Source organism: Malus sylvestris, chromosome 11, assembly GCF_916048215.2.
Source record: "Malus sylvestris chromosome 11, drMalSylv7.2, whole genome shotgun sequence".
In the NCBI taxonomy this organism is placed as follows: Eukaryota; Viridiplantae; Streptophyta; class Magnoliopsida; order Rosales; family Rosaceae; genus Malus; species Malus sylvestris.
Window position 1 is genome coordinate 37,876,273 of NC_062270.1, and position 13,180 is coordinate 37,889,452.

The following is a 13,180-nucleotide window of genomic DNA, read 5'->3' on the forward strand; positions in this document are numbered from 1 at the left end:
CATTATACTATGAATAGATAATATGATTAACAATAAATTGAAAGTATAATATTGATAAAAATATGTGCTACAAAATTAATAATATAATATCATATGATCGTGTATAATTACTCTGAAAAAATCCTAAACTGGAGAATTAAGCTTAAATAATTGGAGAATTCTTACAATCAAAGTATTCAACCGTTGATTCAAGATTCTTGGCCTCACTTCTAGAAAATTTCCATGTTTTGACTGGAAAAAATGCCACATGCACCGTTTTTGACTATTTCAATTAAACCCTAAATTAAAAAAACTATTTAGCTTCTTTCTTTACCTACTTATAATGAGAATGCGACACAAACAATTCCAAAGTACCATTCTTTGTTTTTTTTTTGGTGAACAAGTACCATTCTTTGTTTCACATATAACAGCACAACTTTCTTAGCTGCCAAACAGAAAGTTAACTTATTTTTCTCCATATAACAATACAGCTTTCTCAGCTGCCAACAGGAAGTTAACTTATTTTTCTCTCAGCTTTTGATCCAAGAAAATGGCAGAGGCATTGACAGAAGGTCAGATTGCTGAGTTCCAGGAAGCCTTCTGCCTCATCGACAAGGATTCAGATGGTAAGTTCTTATCAGGTCACGTATAATCATTACTTTACATATGTTTCCGTTAACTGATTCTTCTCGACCGGGGACGGGAGTTCCTTTAATCTCATACATCGATTCCTCTCGCGTTTATCTATCACGTGCCTTCGTGCTGCTCACGTCGATGAGTCGGTAGGGTTTTTGATCGAGTCTTCATTTGCAGGACTTATTAGCTTGGAAGAACTAGCTACAGTGATCCAGTCACTGGATCAACGTCCCTCAAAAGAAGAAATCCAGGACATGATTAGTGAGATTGGTGGTGATGGAAATGGGACCATAGATTTTGAAGAGTTCTTGAATATTATGTCAAGAAAGATGAAGGTATATAAGCTCTATAATATCAAATTTACTAAACATATTTGTGTTAATTAAGCTTTTGAAACCAGTTTAGTTGATGAAGATTGTAATTAATCTTGTAGGAAAATGCTGCTGAGGAGCTCAAAGAAGCCTTCAAAGTATTTGACAGAGACCAAGATGGCTACATTTCAGCCTTTGAGGTAAAAATAAAATTATAGTTGACTGTTAGTTATGTCCCGACTTTTAAAATCTCAACTAATGTGTCAAAATTGCATTTGTTCATGTTCGGATTCACTTTAAACTTCATTTGTTTATAATTAGTGAGCAACTGTTATGTTATGTGTCACATCAGTTGGTATTACAAATTTGAGAAATAACGTACGGTGCAAGAAACACCACTCATATATTTACATACTTTTTTTCTTATGTGATAGTTGAGACAAGTGATGATAAATTTGGGAGAAAGATTGAGTGATGAAGAGGCTGAACAAATGATCAGAGAAGCTGATTTGGATGGTGATGGTCTAGTTAGCTATGAAGAATTTGCAAGGATGATGCTGCTCTGTTGATCTTTTCCTTCTTTCTTAATCATGTTATTAGAAATAGAAAAATGGATTAAAACTAAATCATGTGTATCTTTAATCCCATTGATTAGGAAGCAATGCACATTGTGCAATTATGGTTGTAACACATGAGAGGTGCCATTTTACTTTTATTGTTCACAACATAATTTGCTTATAATTTTTTAAAATTACAGTTGCATTATCTGGTGTGCTTCTATCTGCACTGAACTTTGAATTTTTCTTAATTTAGATTAGCTCACACCATGGACAATGGGCTCGTTTGTAAGCTTGAATTGAAAGTACTTTTAAAATGATTACAAATATTTTTAGGAAAAAAAACACTTGAAGTACTGTCCATGTTTTTAAAATGGCTAAAAACAGTTCAAGTGTTTTTTTAAGATTTACTTGTCTTTTTACAAAAGATTGATTCTAAAAATATTTTTACCAAAATCGTTTTCAGTTATTTTAAAAGATCTTTCAATCGATTTAATATATTTTTTTTCACTTTCTCACGTGCGGCCTATACAAAAAATTTCACACGTGTCGGAATACAACAGTTTTGCGCCAAATCGCTGACCCCTGCACGCGCCTTCTTTTCTTCTTCTCTCTCCCAACCTAAAAATGGCGGCTTCCGAATCGAACCATGTCGACGAGCTCAGCCGCTGCAAGAACCATAAGATACGATCGCCCGGACCATTACTCCGTGGGCCTGTTCGGGCAGGGCCACCCGACGATCCGTCATCCGGTCCGTACGTCCTGGTGTTTCGCGACCCAAAAGCTTGGGCGAACGCGTACAGAGCCTGCGAGTCCAAGATCGTCGAGCAGTGCGAGGCCGGTGCCAGGATCGCGTGCGCCGTTAGCGCATCGGAAAAGTGTAAGCCCCCGTGGTGGCGAGCTATGATTGGCCAGAAAGTCACAGACTTGAAGCAGAGGGAACAGTGCGAGGAGAGAGAAATGGAGGGGTGTTTGACGGCGGCGAAAGAGAAGTGCGGCGGGTTCGCGAAGGAAAAGTTCTTGAAACCCTTCAGAGAAGCGAGGATTGCAGGGGTGAATGTGAAGCAGGTTGAGAGATTGGTCTGCTGGGGGACTCTGGCGGATCCGAGTACGTGGCTCAACTTGATTGGATTGGAAAAATTGGGGGTTTTGGGTTCAGCGAATTATAGGGCTGGTGAATTGTTTGGTTCGGATAGTGAGGTTGATCGTGTTTTGGCGGTGGGAATTTGACATTGAAGGTGTGAGATTTGGAAAATGGAGGTGAAAGTTGGTGCATTTGTGACGAAATAGCGGACGAAACTGTTGCTGATGAAGTGGGATTGTGCAAAAGGTATGTTTGGTTGAACTCTGCTTCTTTGATTTAACTTGGAAAGAGTAGAAAAGATTCAATGCATTTTTTAATTTAGTGTTCGAAACTTGTGAGTATAATTTTTGTCCATTGATCTTCTTCAATTCAACCAATCCGGTGGTACGGTCGGCAATTGAAAGGTAAAATTGGGTGCGTGGATAGCTCCACTCTTCTGATTATTCATTCTGTTAAGAAAAATCCGGTGGTAAAGTTCGCCCCGTACTGCAGTTTTCGCTTTGCACGATATATTTAAACAGATCCATGAAAATGAAATTGAAACATATACATCTTGAACTGTATTCATTTTGTCTAGAGTGTGCAATTCTGCTATATATCTGACATAGGTTTGCTGCAAATGCTAAAACCGCAGCGAATGCATCTATCGTCATTACTTGCATCAATAGAGATACCAATTAGCAATGATTCACTATGACTTGTGGATGTGTAACTGAACAAGTTAATGGATGGCCTTGTGGGATTTAAATCCATCTTTCCCTTCTTTTGACTGCATCTTTACTTTGAATGGTGGAGCTTGAGTGCAAAATGTTCTTAGGGTGGTACTTCTGTTACAGGATGGCACGCGGGGCTCGGTGGGCTGAAAGAGCCCATTCTAAATCCTCATTTGAAGTACTAACTTTGACCCAGGTTGAGCATCAATACAGAACAAAAACTATAGGCCCAAACATTCAACAGTTTAGGGCATCTTGTGCCTCATAACTGCATGTTCTAGGGGATATATGATTTTGGACTGTCCTTGTGAAGTCATCCACCATAGACTTTCTGCTTGTGTGTGTTTTGTCTTTAACATTGCACATAGCTATCTGAAAAGAATCATTTTCTTTTGTAAATTAGTTTATTTGTATAGACTTTTTTGGTTGATGAACGCTTTACCTTTGATATAGGCAAATAGTTTCTTGAAAGCATCATCTTCGTTATAAAATAAATTAGCTACGTAGACGTTCGGCATAAGTAGGATTTTAAATTTTAATTTATGCAGGATAATTATCTTCAAACAATTATTTTGTTTTTAAAATTAACTTTGCTATGTTTTACTTTTAGAAACTTATTTGGTTTTGGTGATGTTTGGCATTAAAAATTTATGAAGAACTTCTATGATCTTACATGCTTCAACAAAATGTACAAATACTTTGAAAAATATAATTTAGTCAACTTACAGCTTATCTAATTTGCTACTTGGTTATGTTGTTGTTTCCTTGTGTTTTTGCGCCACTAGGTTTGGTGAAATTTGTACAAGCTATTTAGCTAGGAAATTTCTGCTTCATTAATGTGCTGACACAATATCAAACTGGATTTGTTATGGCCTCCGAAATAACAGAAAAAAAAATGGCAGTAGAGTGTTCGCACAAGTTCATACACGCAAAACTACGTGGAAACATACTGTTGATATCTTATCTTGTGATCAAATTTGTATTAATCATATCTTGTAAGTGGCGCTGTAGTCGACAGGAGACTTGTCCTTGTTGAGTATAACCAATGAAATACTCAACAAGGACAAACCGAAATATTTTTACCAAAATCGTTTTCAGTTATTTTAAAAGATCTTTCAATTGATTTAATATATTTTTTTCACTTTCTCACGTGCGGCCTATACAAAAAATTTCACACGTGTCGGAATACAACAGTTTTGCGCCAAATCGCTGACCTCTGCACGCGCCTTCTTTTCTTCTTCTCTCTCCCAACCTAAAAATGGCGGCTTACGAATCGAACCATGTCGACGAGCTCAGCCGCTGCAAGAACCATAAGATTCGATCGCCCGGACCATTACTCCGTGGGCCTGTTCGGGCAGGGCCACCCGACGATCCGTCATCCGGTCCGTACGTCCTGTCCTTGTGATTGTGTTTGTATTAATATAACCAATGAAATACTCAACAAAGACAAACCGAAAGCTTTCCCATAACTGTAGGATTACATCAAGGCTCATCCTTAAGTCCTTACCTTTTTGCGTTGGTAATGGATGAGTTAACATGACATATTCAAGATGATATTCCTTGGTGTATGCTTTTCGCAGACGATATAGTGTTGATAGATGAAACTCAGGAAGGGGTAAATGCAAAGCTTAACCTTTGGAGAGAAGTGTTGGAATCTAAAGGTCTTCGCCTAAGCCGATCAAAGACAGAATATATGGAGTGCAAGTTCAGTGCAAATGGAGGCCAAAACGAGTTAGGGGTGAGGATCGGAGATCAAGAAATACCAAAGAGCGACCGTTTTCGTTACCGAGGATCTATCTTGCAAAAGAACGGAGAATTAGATGGAGATCTCAACCATAGAATACAAGCTGGATGGATGAAGTGGAAGAGTGCATCCGGCGTGTTGTGTGACCGCCGTATGCCACTGAAGCTCAAGGGAAAATTTTATAGAACGACAATAAGGCCGGCAATGCTGTATGGCACAGAATGTTGGGCGGTGAAACATCAACACGTACACAAAATGGGTGTAGCGGAGATGAGGATGCTTCGTTGGATGTGTGGGCACACAAGAAAGGATAAGATTAGGAATGAGGATATCCGGGGTAAAGTAGGAGTAGCCGAAATTGAAGGAAAGATGAGAGAAAATCGGTTACGGTGGTTTGGACATGTGCAAAGAAGGCCTACTGACGCTCCGATTAGAAGATGCGACTATGGGACAGAGTTTCAGGGCCGAAGGGGTAGAGGAAGACCTAGGAAACCTTTGGAAGAGACTCTAAGAAAAGACTTAGAGTACTTGAATCTAACGGAGGACATGACACAGGACCGAGCACAATGGCGTTCAAAGATTCATATAGCCGATCCCACTCAGTGACTTGGATTTTCCAAGTCTCCAACCGAGAAGTTTTCCTCACTCGGGAAATTAAGGGAATACTACCTCAACCTACATGCTCAACTCACAAAGCTTCAACATACAAGCTTCAACAAAAGAAAATTCAAAGAACTTAGCGAAGAAGGCTTTAGTGTATTTAACACAATACGTTGAAATGAAAGAAAGCTATTTATTGATATCCCCGATCAGTTACAAATATGTACATATATATGAGTCAAAATAAACAAACAAGAGGGAGCCTTCACGAAGGTTGCTTAGGAGAAGTCTCAGCAGTCGGTAGAGCCCCAGAAAGAGCATGCACTGGAGGGGGATCATTTGGAGCCTCAGTACTGGACAGAACCCTAGAAGGAGGAGGCAGCAGAGGTTGATCATTTGGAGCTTCATTACGCGGTACAACCCCAGAAGACGAAGGCAATAAATGCCTTTGGAACAAACCCACAAATCTTTGATGATCAAGTAAAACCTGACCATCAGATTCATTCATCTGGTCAAACTTCCTCTTCATGTTTGTAGCATAGTCATGTGCGAGCCGGTGCAACTGTTTATTCTCATGCTTGAGCCCTCTAATATCCTGTTTGATACTCATCACTTCAGCCGCCAATGATTCCACTTGGCGGGTTCGAGCAAATAGGCGTTGGGCCATGTTAGACACAGAACCTGCACATTGAACACTGAGAGCCAGAGAATCCTTAACAACCAACTCATCAGACCGTTTGGAAAGTAGTCTGTTATCTTTGGGAGTGAGAAGGTTTCTGGCCACTACCGCAGCAGTCATATCATTCTTCATCACGGAATCCCCAACGGTAAGAGGACCAGTAGGGGAGACGAAGGATGGGCGCCATATGTTGTCTGGAGAAGGCGTGGTTGCCTCTTCAACAAGGTTCAAGTCAAAACGACGGTCGGAGGGGCCAGACATTTTCAAAGGTGTTGAAGAGAGAAGAGGTCGGACAAATCAAGATCTTAGAAGTGCAAGAATGGAGCTTCTACTGGTGGAGATTCAAGTGTGCTTTGGAACTTAATGCCAGCATCTATAAAAATTTGCACTCGATGGAGCTTCAGAAATCGAAGAGGCGTTTGCTTTCTCAAAAGCTGGGCTGCTAAGAGACCACGAGGGTCGATCTTAGAAATCGAAGAGACGTTTGCTTTCTCAAAAGTTGGGCTGCTCAAAGACCACGAAGGCCGATCTCAGAAATCGAAGAGGCGCTTGCTTTCTCAAAAACTGGGCTGCTCAGAGACCACGAGGGCGATCCCAGAAATCGAAGAGGCACCTACTTTTCCAGCCTTGTTAGCACCTGTCACACGCACACTCAACTTTGCGGAAATTATGGGCATTATGTCGAAGATTTTTGGTGAAGTAGAAAGCACATGAATCTTACTGTTCAATCACCCACTTCCCACACGCAACATTAGCTCATGGGCACCACAGATAACTTTGCCAAAGTTCTCTGACAAAGTTGAGACACGTGAAGCTTGCAGCTCCCACTACATCGCTCTGACCAAGAAGGGTAAAAGAATAGCAAAGAAACAGCACTAACAAAGTTTAGACACATAAATTGTGAAGGTCTAGCTACCATATTATTACCCACAAGGGTAAAGGAACAGTACCACTGCTGGATAATTGGAAAATCCCTGTGTGTCAACCTCTGTGCTTCGTGGCAAGGTAGACTAGCAAACATGCCCAACATTTTCTCACATTCGAGAAAACACTCCCAACAAGATTGCTTGCTCCAAAATCGAAGAGGCACCGCCCTTCGAATCTCGAGAGCCAGACTCCTAACATGATTACATTCTCAAAAATTGAAGAGACACTGCTCTCTGAATATCGAGAGCCAGACCCCTAGCAGGATTGCTTTCTCAAAAATCGAAAAGGCATCGTTCTCCGAATCTCGAGAGCCAGATCTTCGATAGGATTGCTTGTTCGAAAACCGAAGAGGCACCACTTTCCCAACTTCAAGAGCCGGATCTCCTTGGATAAAGCTTGTCTGTAATCTTCACACGCAACATCAGCTTTCCAGATACCACAGACCACTTTTTCAAAGTGCTCTGACAGAGTTCAAACATGTGAAGCTGGTAGCTCCCACTACCGTGCTATGACCAAGCAGGGTAAAGGAATAGCATTACTACTTGTTGTTAGGGAGACTCCTATATATTGTCGATCTCCATCCCCAACGGACAGGCAGACCTGCAAAAATGCTCAACCCTTCCTCATATATGAGAGGGCACTCCCAACGAAGCCTTTTGAAATATTTAGCTTTCTTTCCCCCCGATAATACCTCTGCAAACAAGCTATACTAGAGCAAGAATATCTCATATCATCAGGGTTAAAAGCAAGAGTATCCCATATCATGCTTTTTCCCTGTCTTTTCCTTTGGCCTTGTTCTTACCTGCAAGACAAGGAGAAAGAGAGCAATCAATCAGCACTTGGAATCAAGCTTTCAGTCAGGAACTGACTGCCTGGAACCCCTTACTTGATTACTTACCTGGCATTGCTCTCGAGTACTCATCTTCAACATCTTATGCTTCCAGGGAAGATACCGCATCTGCCTGAGGAACAGGGCAAGTGAGAAGGATACAAGGAAGCATGTGGAGACAAGCGTAACAGCACACGTGCCGATACATCCACTACTCTGTCAAAAGAAAAAGTATCCCATATCAGCAGGGTCGAACGTACTATAGATTTGATGGACTTGTTTTGACCCTCAAATTCTTCAGTCGGCCTTATACTCTGGAGGAAACCAGAAAACCCTCGAGCTCAGTTCAAGAATAAGCCTGTGGAAAGTTACTTCTTCAAAAGCAAAAGTATCCCATATCATCTCTTCTCATTTTTCTTCTCTTTATCCTTCATGCTGCCTGCAAGATAGGGAGAATGTGAACAATCAGCCGGAACTCGAAATCAAAGTTCTGATCTGGGACCGATTGCTTGGAGCTCTGATTGCTTACCTTGTCTGTCGCCTCTTTCAGCAGCTCCCCTAGCTCGGCGACTTGGGGGACTCCTACTACATGGTTTGTATCGCGCTTGACCAAGCCTGAAACTACAAGTAAGCTTCAAGTGAAATTGATACATTACCTTGTGCATCTCCACCAGTTAAAGATACCATCCCTGGATGGAGGAAGAGTACTTCCAGAGAAGATGCCACATCTACCTACGAGACAGATAAGGCAAGTCAAGACGATACCACACTCCGGTACTTAGAAGTTTCGTGATTACGAGATCATTCTCCCACAATATTTCCTAATGTCATTTGTACTAAATCATTCACTTGTACTCACTAAAGGAGAGCTTGAACCTATGTACTTGTGTAAACCCTTCACAATTAATGAGAACTCCTTTATTCCGTGTACGTAGCCAATATGGGTGAACCACGTACATCTTTTGTTTGCTTTCCTATCTCTATCTATTTATAATACAAGCTGGATGGATGAAGTGTAAGAGTGCATCCGGCGTGTTGTGTAACCGTCGTAGGCCACTGAAGCTCAAGGGAAAATTTTATAGGACGGCAATAAGGCCAACGATGTTGTATGGCACAGAATGTTGGGCGGTGAAGCATCAACACGTACACAAAATGGGTGTAGCGAAGGTAAGGATGCTTCGTGGGATGTGTGGGCACACGAGAAAGGATAAGATTGGGAATGAGGATATCCGAGGTAAAGTAGGAGTAGCCGAAGTTGAAGGAAAGATGAGAGAAAATCGGTTATGGTGGTTTGGACATGTGCAAAGAAGGCCTACTGACGCTCTGGTTCGAAGATGTGACTACGGGACAGAGGAAGGGGTAGAGGAAGACCTAGGAAAACTTTGGAAGAGACCCTAAGAAAAGACTTAGAATACTTGGATCTAACGGAGGACATGACACAAAACCGAACGCAATGGCGTTCTAGGATTCATATAGCCGACCCCACTTAGTGGGAAAAGGTTTTGTTGTTGTTGTTGTTGTTGTTGAAGTTCTATTTAGTTGTAAGAATTTGATAGCAGTCATTTGAGTGAGAGAAATTATTTATATGTTTCTGATTATTCATTCTGTTAAGAAAAATTTGGTCGTGCAACTATGTGGTAAAGTTCACCTCGTACTGCAGTTTTCGCTTTGCACTATATATTTAAACAGATCCATGAAAATGATCGAAACATATGCATCTTCTACCGGATTCATTTTGTCTAGAGTGTCCAAATCTGCTATATATCTGACATAGGTTTGCTGCAATGCTAAAACTACGGCGAATGCATCTATCGACTGTCATTGTCACTTGCGTGAATAGAGATACCAATTAGTAGTGCTTCACTGTGACTTGTGCGTGTAGAACTGAACAGGTTAATGGATGGCCTTGTTGGATTTAAATCTCTCTTTCCCGTCTCTTGACTGCATCCTTACTTTAAATAATGGAGCTTGAATGCACAATGTTCTTAGGGGGTGGTACTGCATTCTGTTTACAAGGATGGCACTCGAGGCTCGTTGGGCCGAAAGAGCCCAATTTAAACCCTCATTGAAGTACTAACTTTGATCTAGGTTGAACATCAATACAAACCAAAAACTTTAGGCCAAAGATTAAACAATTTAGGGCATCTTGTACCTCATAACTGCATGTTTTAGGGGATATATGATTTTGGACTGTCCTTATGAAGTCATTCACCGTAGATTTTCTGCTTATGTATGTTTATCTTTAACATTCTAATAGCTATCTAAAAAGAATCTTTTTCTTTTGTAAATTAATTTATTTGTAAACTTTTTTGTTGATAAAGGCTTTACCTTTATATAAGCAAATAGTTTCCTGAAAGCATCTTTTTCATTTATAAAGTAAATTAGCTACGTAGACGTTTGGCATAAGTAGGATTTTAAACTTTAATATATGCAGGATAGTTATCTTCAAACAATTATTTTGTTTTTTTAAATTAACTTAGCTATGTATTACTCTTAGAAACTTGTTTGGTTTTGTTGATGTTTGGCATTAAAAATGTATGAAGAACTTCTTTGATCTTACATGCTTCACTAAAATATACATATACACGTTTTCTGATCTGCTAGTTGGCGTTGTGGTTTTTTCGTTGCGTTTTTGCACCACTAGGTTTGGTGGGAAAAAAATGGCAGTAGAGTGTTCAGACAAGTTCATACACGCAAAACTATATGGAAACATACTGTTGATATCATGTATTGTCTTGTGATCAATTTTGTAGTAATGATATCTCTTGTGATCAAGACTTGTCATAATGGTATCTTATCTTGTGATCAAATACGTAGTGAAGGGAATGCTATTTGCGCAACGGATGAACATCACTAGAGCTTTGACGGTGACCCGTAGCGCGAATTGCGCTCCCCATACAGTACACGTAAGACTAATTTCAACATCATAATTTTTGCATGGAATATTATACATATAAAACCCTACATTTTGCCTTGCAGGTCATTTTAAAACCGATGAAATGCTCAATGAGGACAGGTCTGCACACCCCATTACCATCACGAGATGTCGCTGTCGTCGTCGTTCTAACCGAAGCACACAGTTCAGCCGCGGCAAGGATCTAAGTTAAAAAACGAAAGCATTGAGGCACTGGAAATTGCAAGGAAGTTGCAAGGACGGCCTTTGTGGGCTCCTCGCTTTAAATTAAGAACAGCTTGGTTTTTGTCAATCTCGTAATGTATGAATTTGGCCATTTTGTTTGACTGGTTTGTTGGCATTAGTCATGAAAGGCTCTTCCGAACCACCAGGAAATTGCTTTTGGCTTGCGATTTGTCCAAGTGGTGTATTTTGTAAACTAGTACAAGGAAATTTTTTTGGACCGACTTCTTATATTTTTGGCTTTTGAATTGAACTAAATAAAATGAGAATTATGGGATATATATATATATATATATATATATATATATATATATATATATATATATGTAAACATGAGTGTCTAGAAGAGAGAAAATGAATGTTTGGAAATCATCTGTGTAATTATTGTCTTTCTGTTGTTATGCCTTTAGTTTTAGGGTTTGTTTGGGACTGCAACGGTAGGAAGCACTTTTGCTCATGAGTTAACCGCTTCTACTACAAACATGTACAAGTGTGTTAAAAAAATTTAAATGCATTCTAAAAAATTCTGGAAGTGCTTTCTTATATATATATATATATATATATATATATATATATATATATATATGTAAACATGAGTGTCTAGAAGAGAGAAAATGAATGTTTGGAAATCATCTGTGTAATTATTGTCTTTCTGTTGTTATGCCTTTAGTTTTAGGGTTTGTTTGGGACTGCAACGGTAGGAAGCACTTTTGCTCATGAGTTAACCGCTTCTACTACAAACATGTACAAGTGTGTTAAAAAAATTTAAATGCATTCTAAAAAATTCTGGAAGTGCTTTCTTAAGAAGCATAAGAATGGTCATTTAGTACTACGGTCTGGTGGTATTCTTCTTTACTTATAAGTGAAGGGTCTTATGTTTGATTCTCGCCAAATGCGAGTTTGAATCACATTATTGCTAGCTAATTTTGAGGCTAAGCCCACATCCTCCTCTTTAGTATAGATAATATTGTTTATTCAAGAAAAAAAAAAAAAGGGAAGCATATGAATGCGTTTTTTTTTTAAAGAAAGCATTTTTATGACCCAAAATCACTTCTAGATTTATCTCTTAAACGCAGTTAGAAATGCTTTTGATGTCAAAAAATACTTTTAACCCTTATATTGGCACGATAGAAAAGTTATTATATATGCTTTTGATGTCAGAAAACACTTTTAACCATTCTATTAACACGATAGAAAAGTTATTATATACCTTTTCAAAGGACATTTTCTCTTTAATATGGCACGATAGAAAAGTTACCATATACTTTTTCAAACGGTATTTTCTCTTTAATTTTTTAGATGCTTCGAAGTTGTATATTTTCTTTTGAAAGGTCAATAACAATTTTTTAAAAGTGAAAAACGCCGCAAATAACGTTGTTTCGGTGCTACCACATAACCTGTCGGACGTCCGAGCTAATCGTAATCTGCTGCCTTAGCAATATGACTTGAGAAGAAGATTCTACTACTAGAACCAACATAAAAAATTGTAACAAAAACATAAAATAATGACTGCAGTTTGTGATACTAAAAGAGTAAATTGTAGCAATAGTCCATCAACTTTAACTGGAGTAATGGTCCCTCAACTAAAAATTCATTACTATTGGTTCCTTAACTCATCAAAACATGTAACTATAGTCATTTTCGTTAACTCCGTCAGTATTATATCAAAATGAGTTATGTTGGAATAACCATTGCTACAATTGGGTTAAAGTTAAGGGATCATTGCTCTAATTTGGTTAAAGTTGAGTAATTGTTTCTCTAGTTGGATTAAAGTTAAGAGACCATTAATACAATTTTTCTTATTTGATTTTTCATATTTGCCCATTGATTCACCCTCACATGCATGGTACGTAACTTATTTTGACGAAAGTTCTAATAGAGGTGACGAAATGAACCATAGCTGCACGTTTTGATAAGTTGAGGGACCAATGGTAATTGATTTTTAGTTAAGGGACCATTCCTCCAATTGGATTAAAGTTGATGGA

At 39.1% G+C, this 13,180-nt stretch overlaps 2 protein-coding genes across 4 annotated transcripts; both read left to right on the plus strand.

Moving 5' to 3' along the window:
- Positions 1 to 344: 344 nt before the first annotated feature.
- LOC126590787 (calmodulin-like protein 11) lies at positions 345 to 1,691 on the plus strand. The gene is made up of 4 exons (XM_050256295.1): positions 345 to 605; positions 793 to 950; positions 1,049 to 1,126; positions 1,361 to 1,691. The coding sequence occupies exons 1-4, from the start codon at positions 530 to 532 to the stop codon at positions 1,493 to 1,495; spliced, it is 447 nt and encodes a 148-aa protein (XP_050112252.1). The 5' UTR covers positions 345 to 529; the 3' UTR covers positions 1,496 to 1,691.
- Positions 1,692 to 2,073: 382 nt separating this feature from the next.
- LOC126590785 (uncharacterized) lies at positions 2,074 to 11,472 on the plus strand. 3 transcript variants are annotated; one of them, XM_050256294.1, is made up of 4 exons: positions 2,074 to 2,813; positions 3,404 to 3,476; positions 10,877 to 10,965; positions 11,039 to 11,472. In XM_050256294.1, the coding sequence occupies exon 1, from the start codon at positions 2,111 to 2,113 to the stop codon at positions 2,711 to 2,713; it is 603 nt and encodes a 200-aa protein (XP_050112251.1). In that variant the 5' UTR covers positions 2,074 to 2,110; the 3' UTR covers positions 2,714 to 2,813; positions 3,404 to 3,476; positions 10,877 to 10,965; positions 11,039 to 11,472. The 3 variants fall into 3 exon arrangements, with proteins under 3 accessions (XP_050112251.1, XP_050112249.1, XP_050112250.1); XM_050256292.1 differs by lacking the exon at positions 3,404 to 3,476 and having other exon boundaries at positions 2,075 to 2,813; XM_050256293.1 differs by lacking the exons at positions 3,404 to 3,476; positions 10,877 to 10,965 and having other exon boundaries at positions 2,075 to 2,813.
- Positions 11,473 to 13,180: the final 1,708 nt, after the last annotated feature.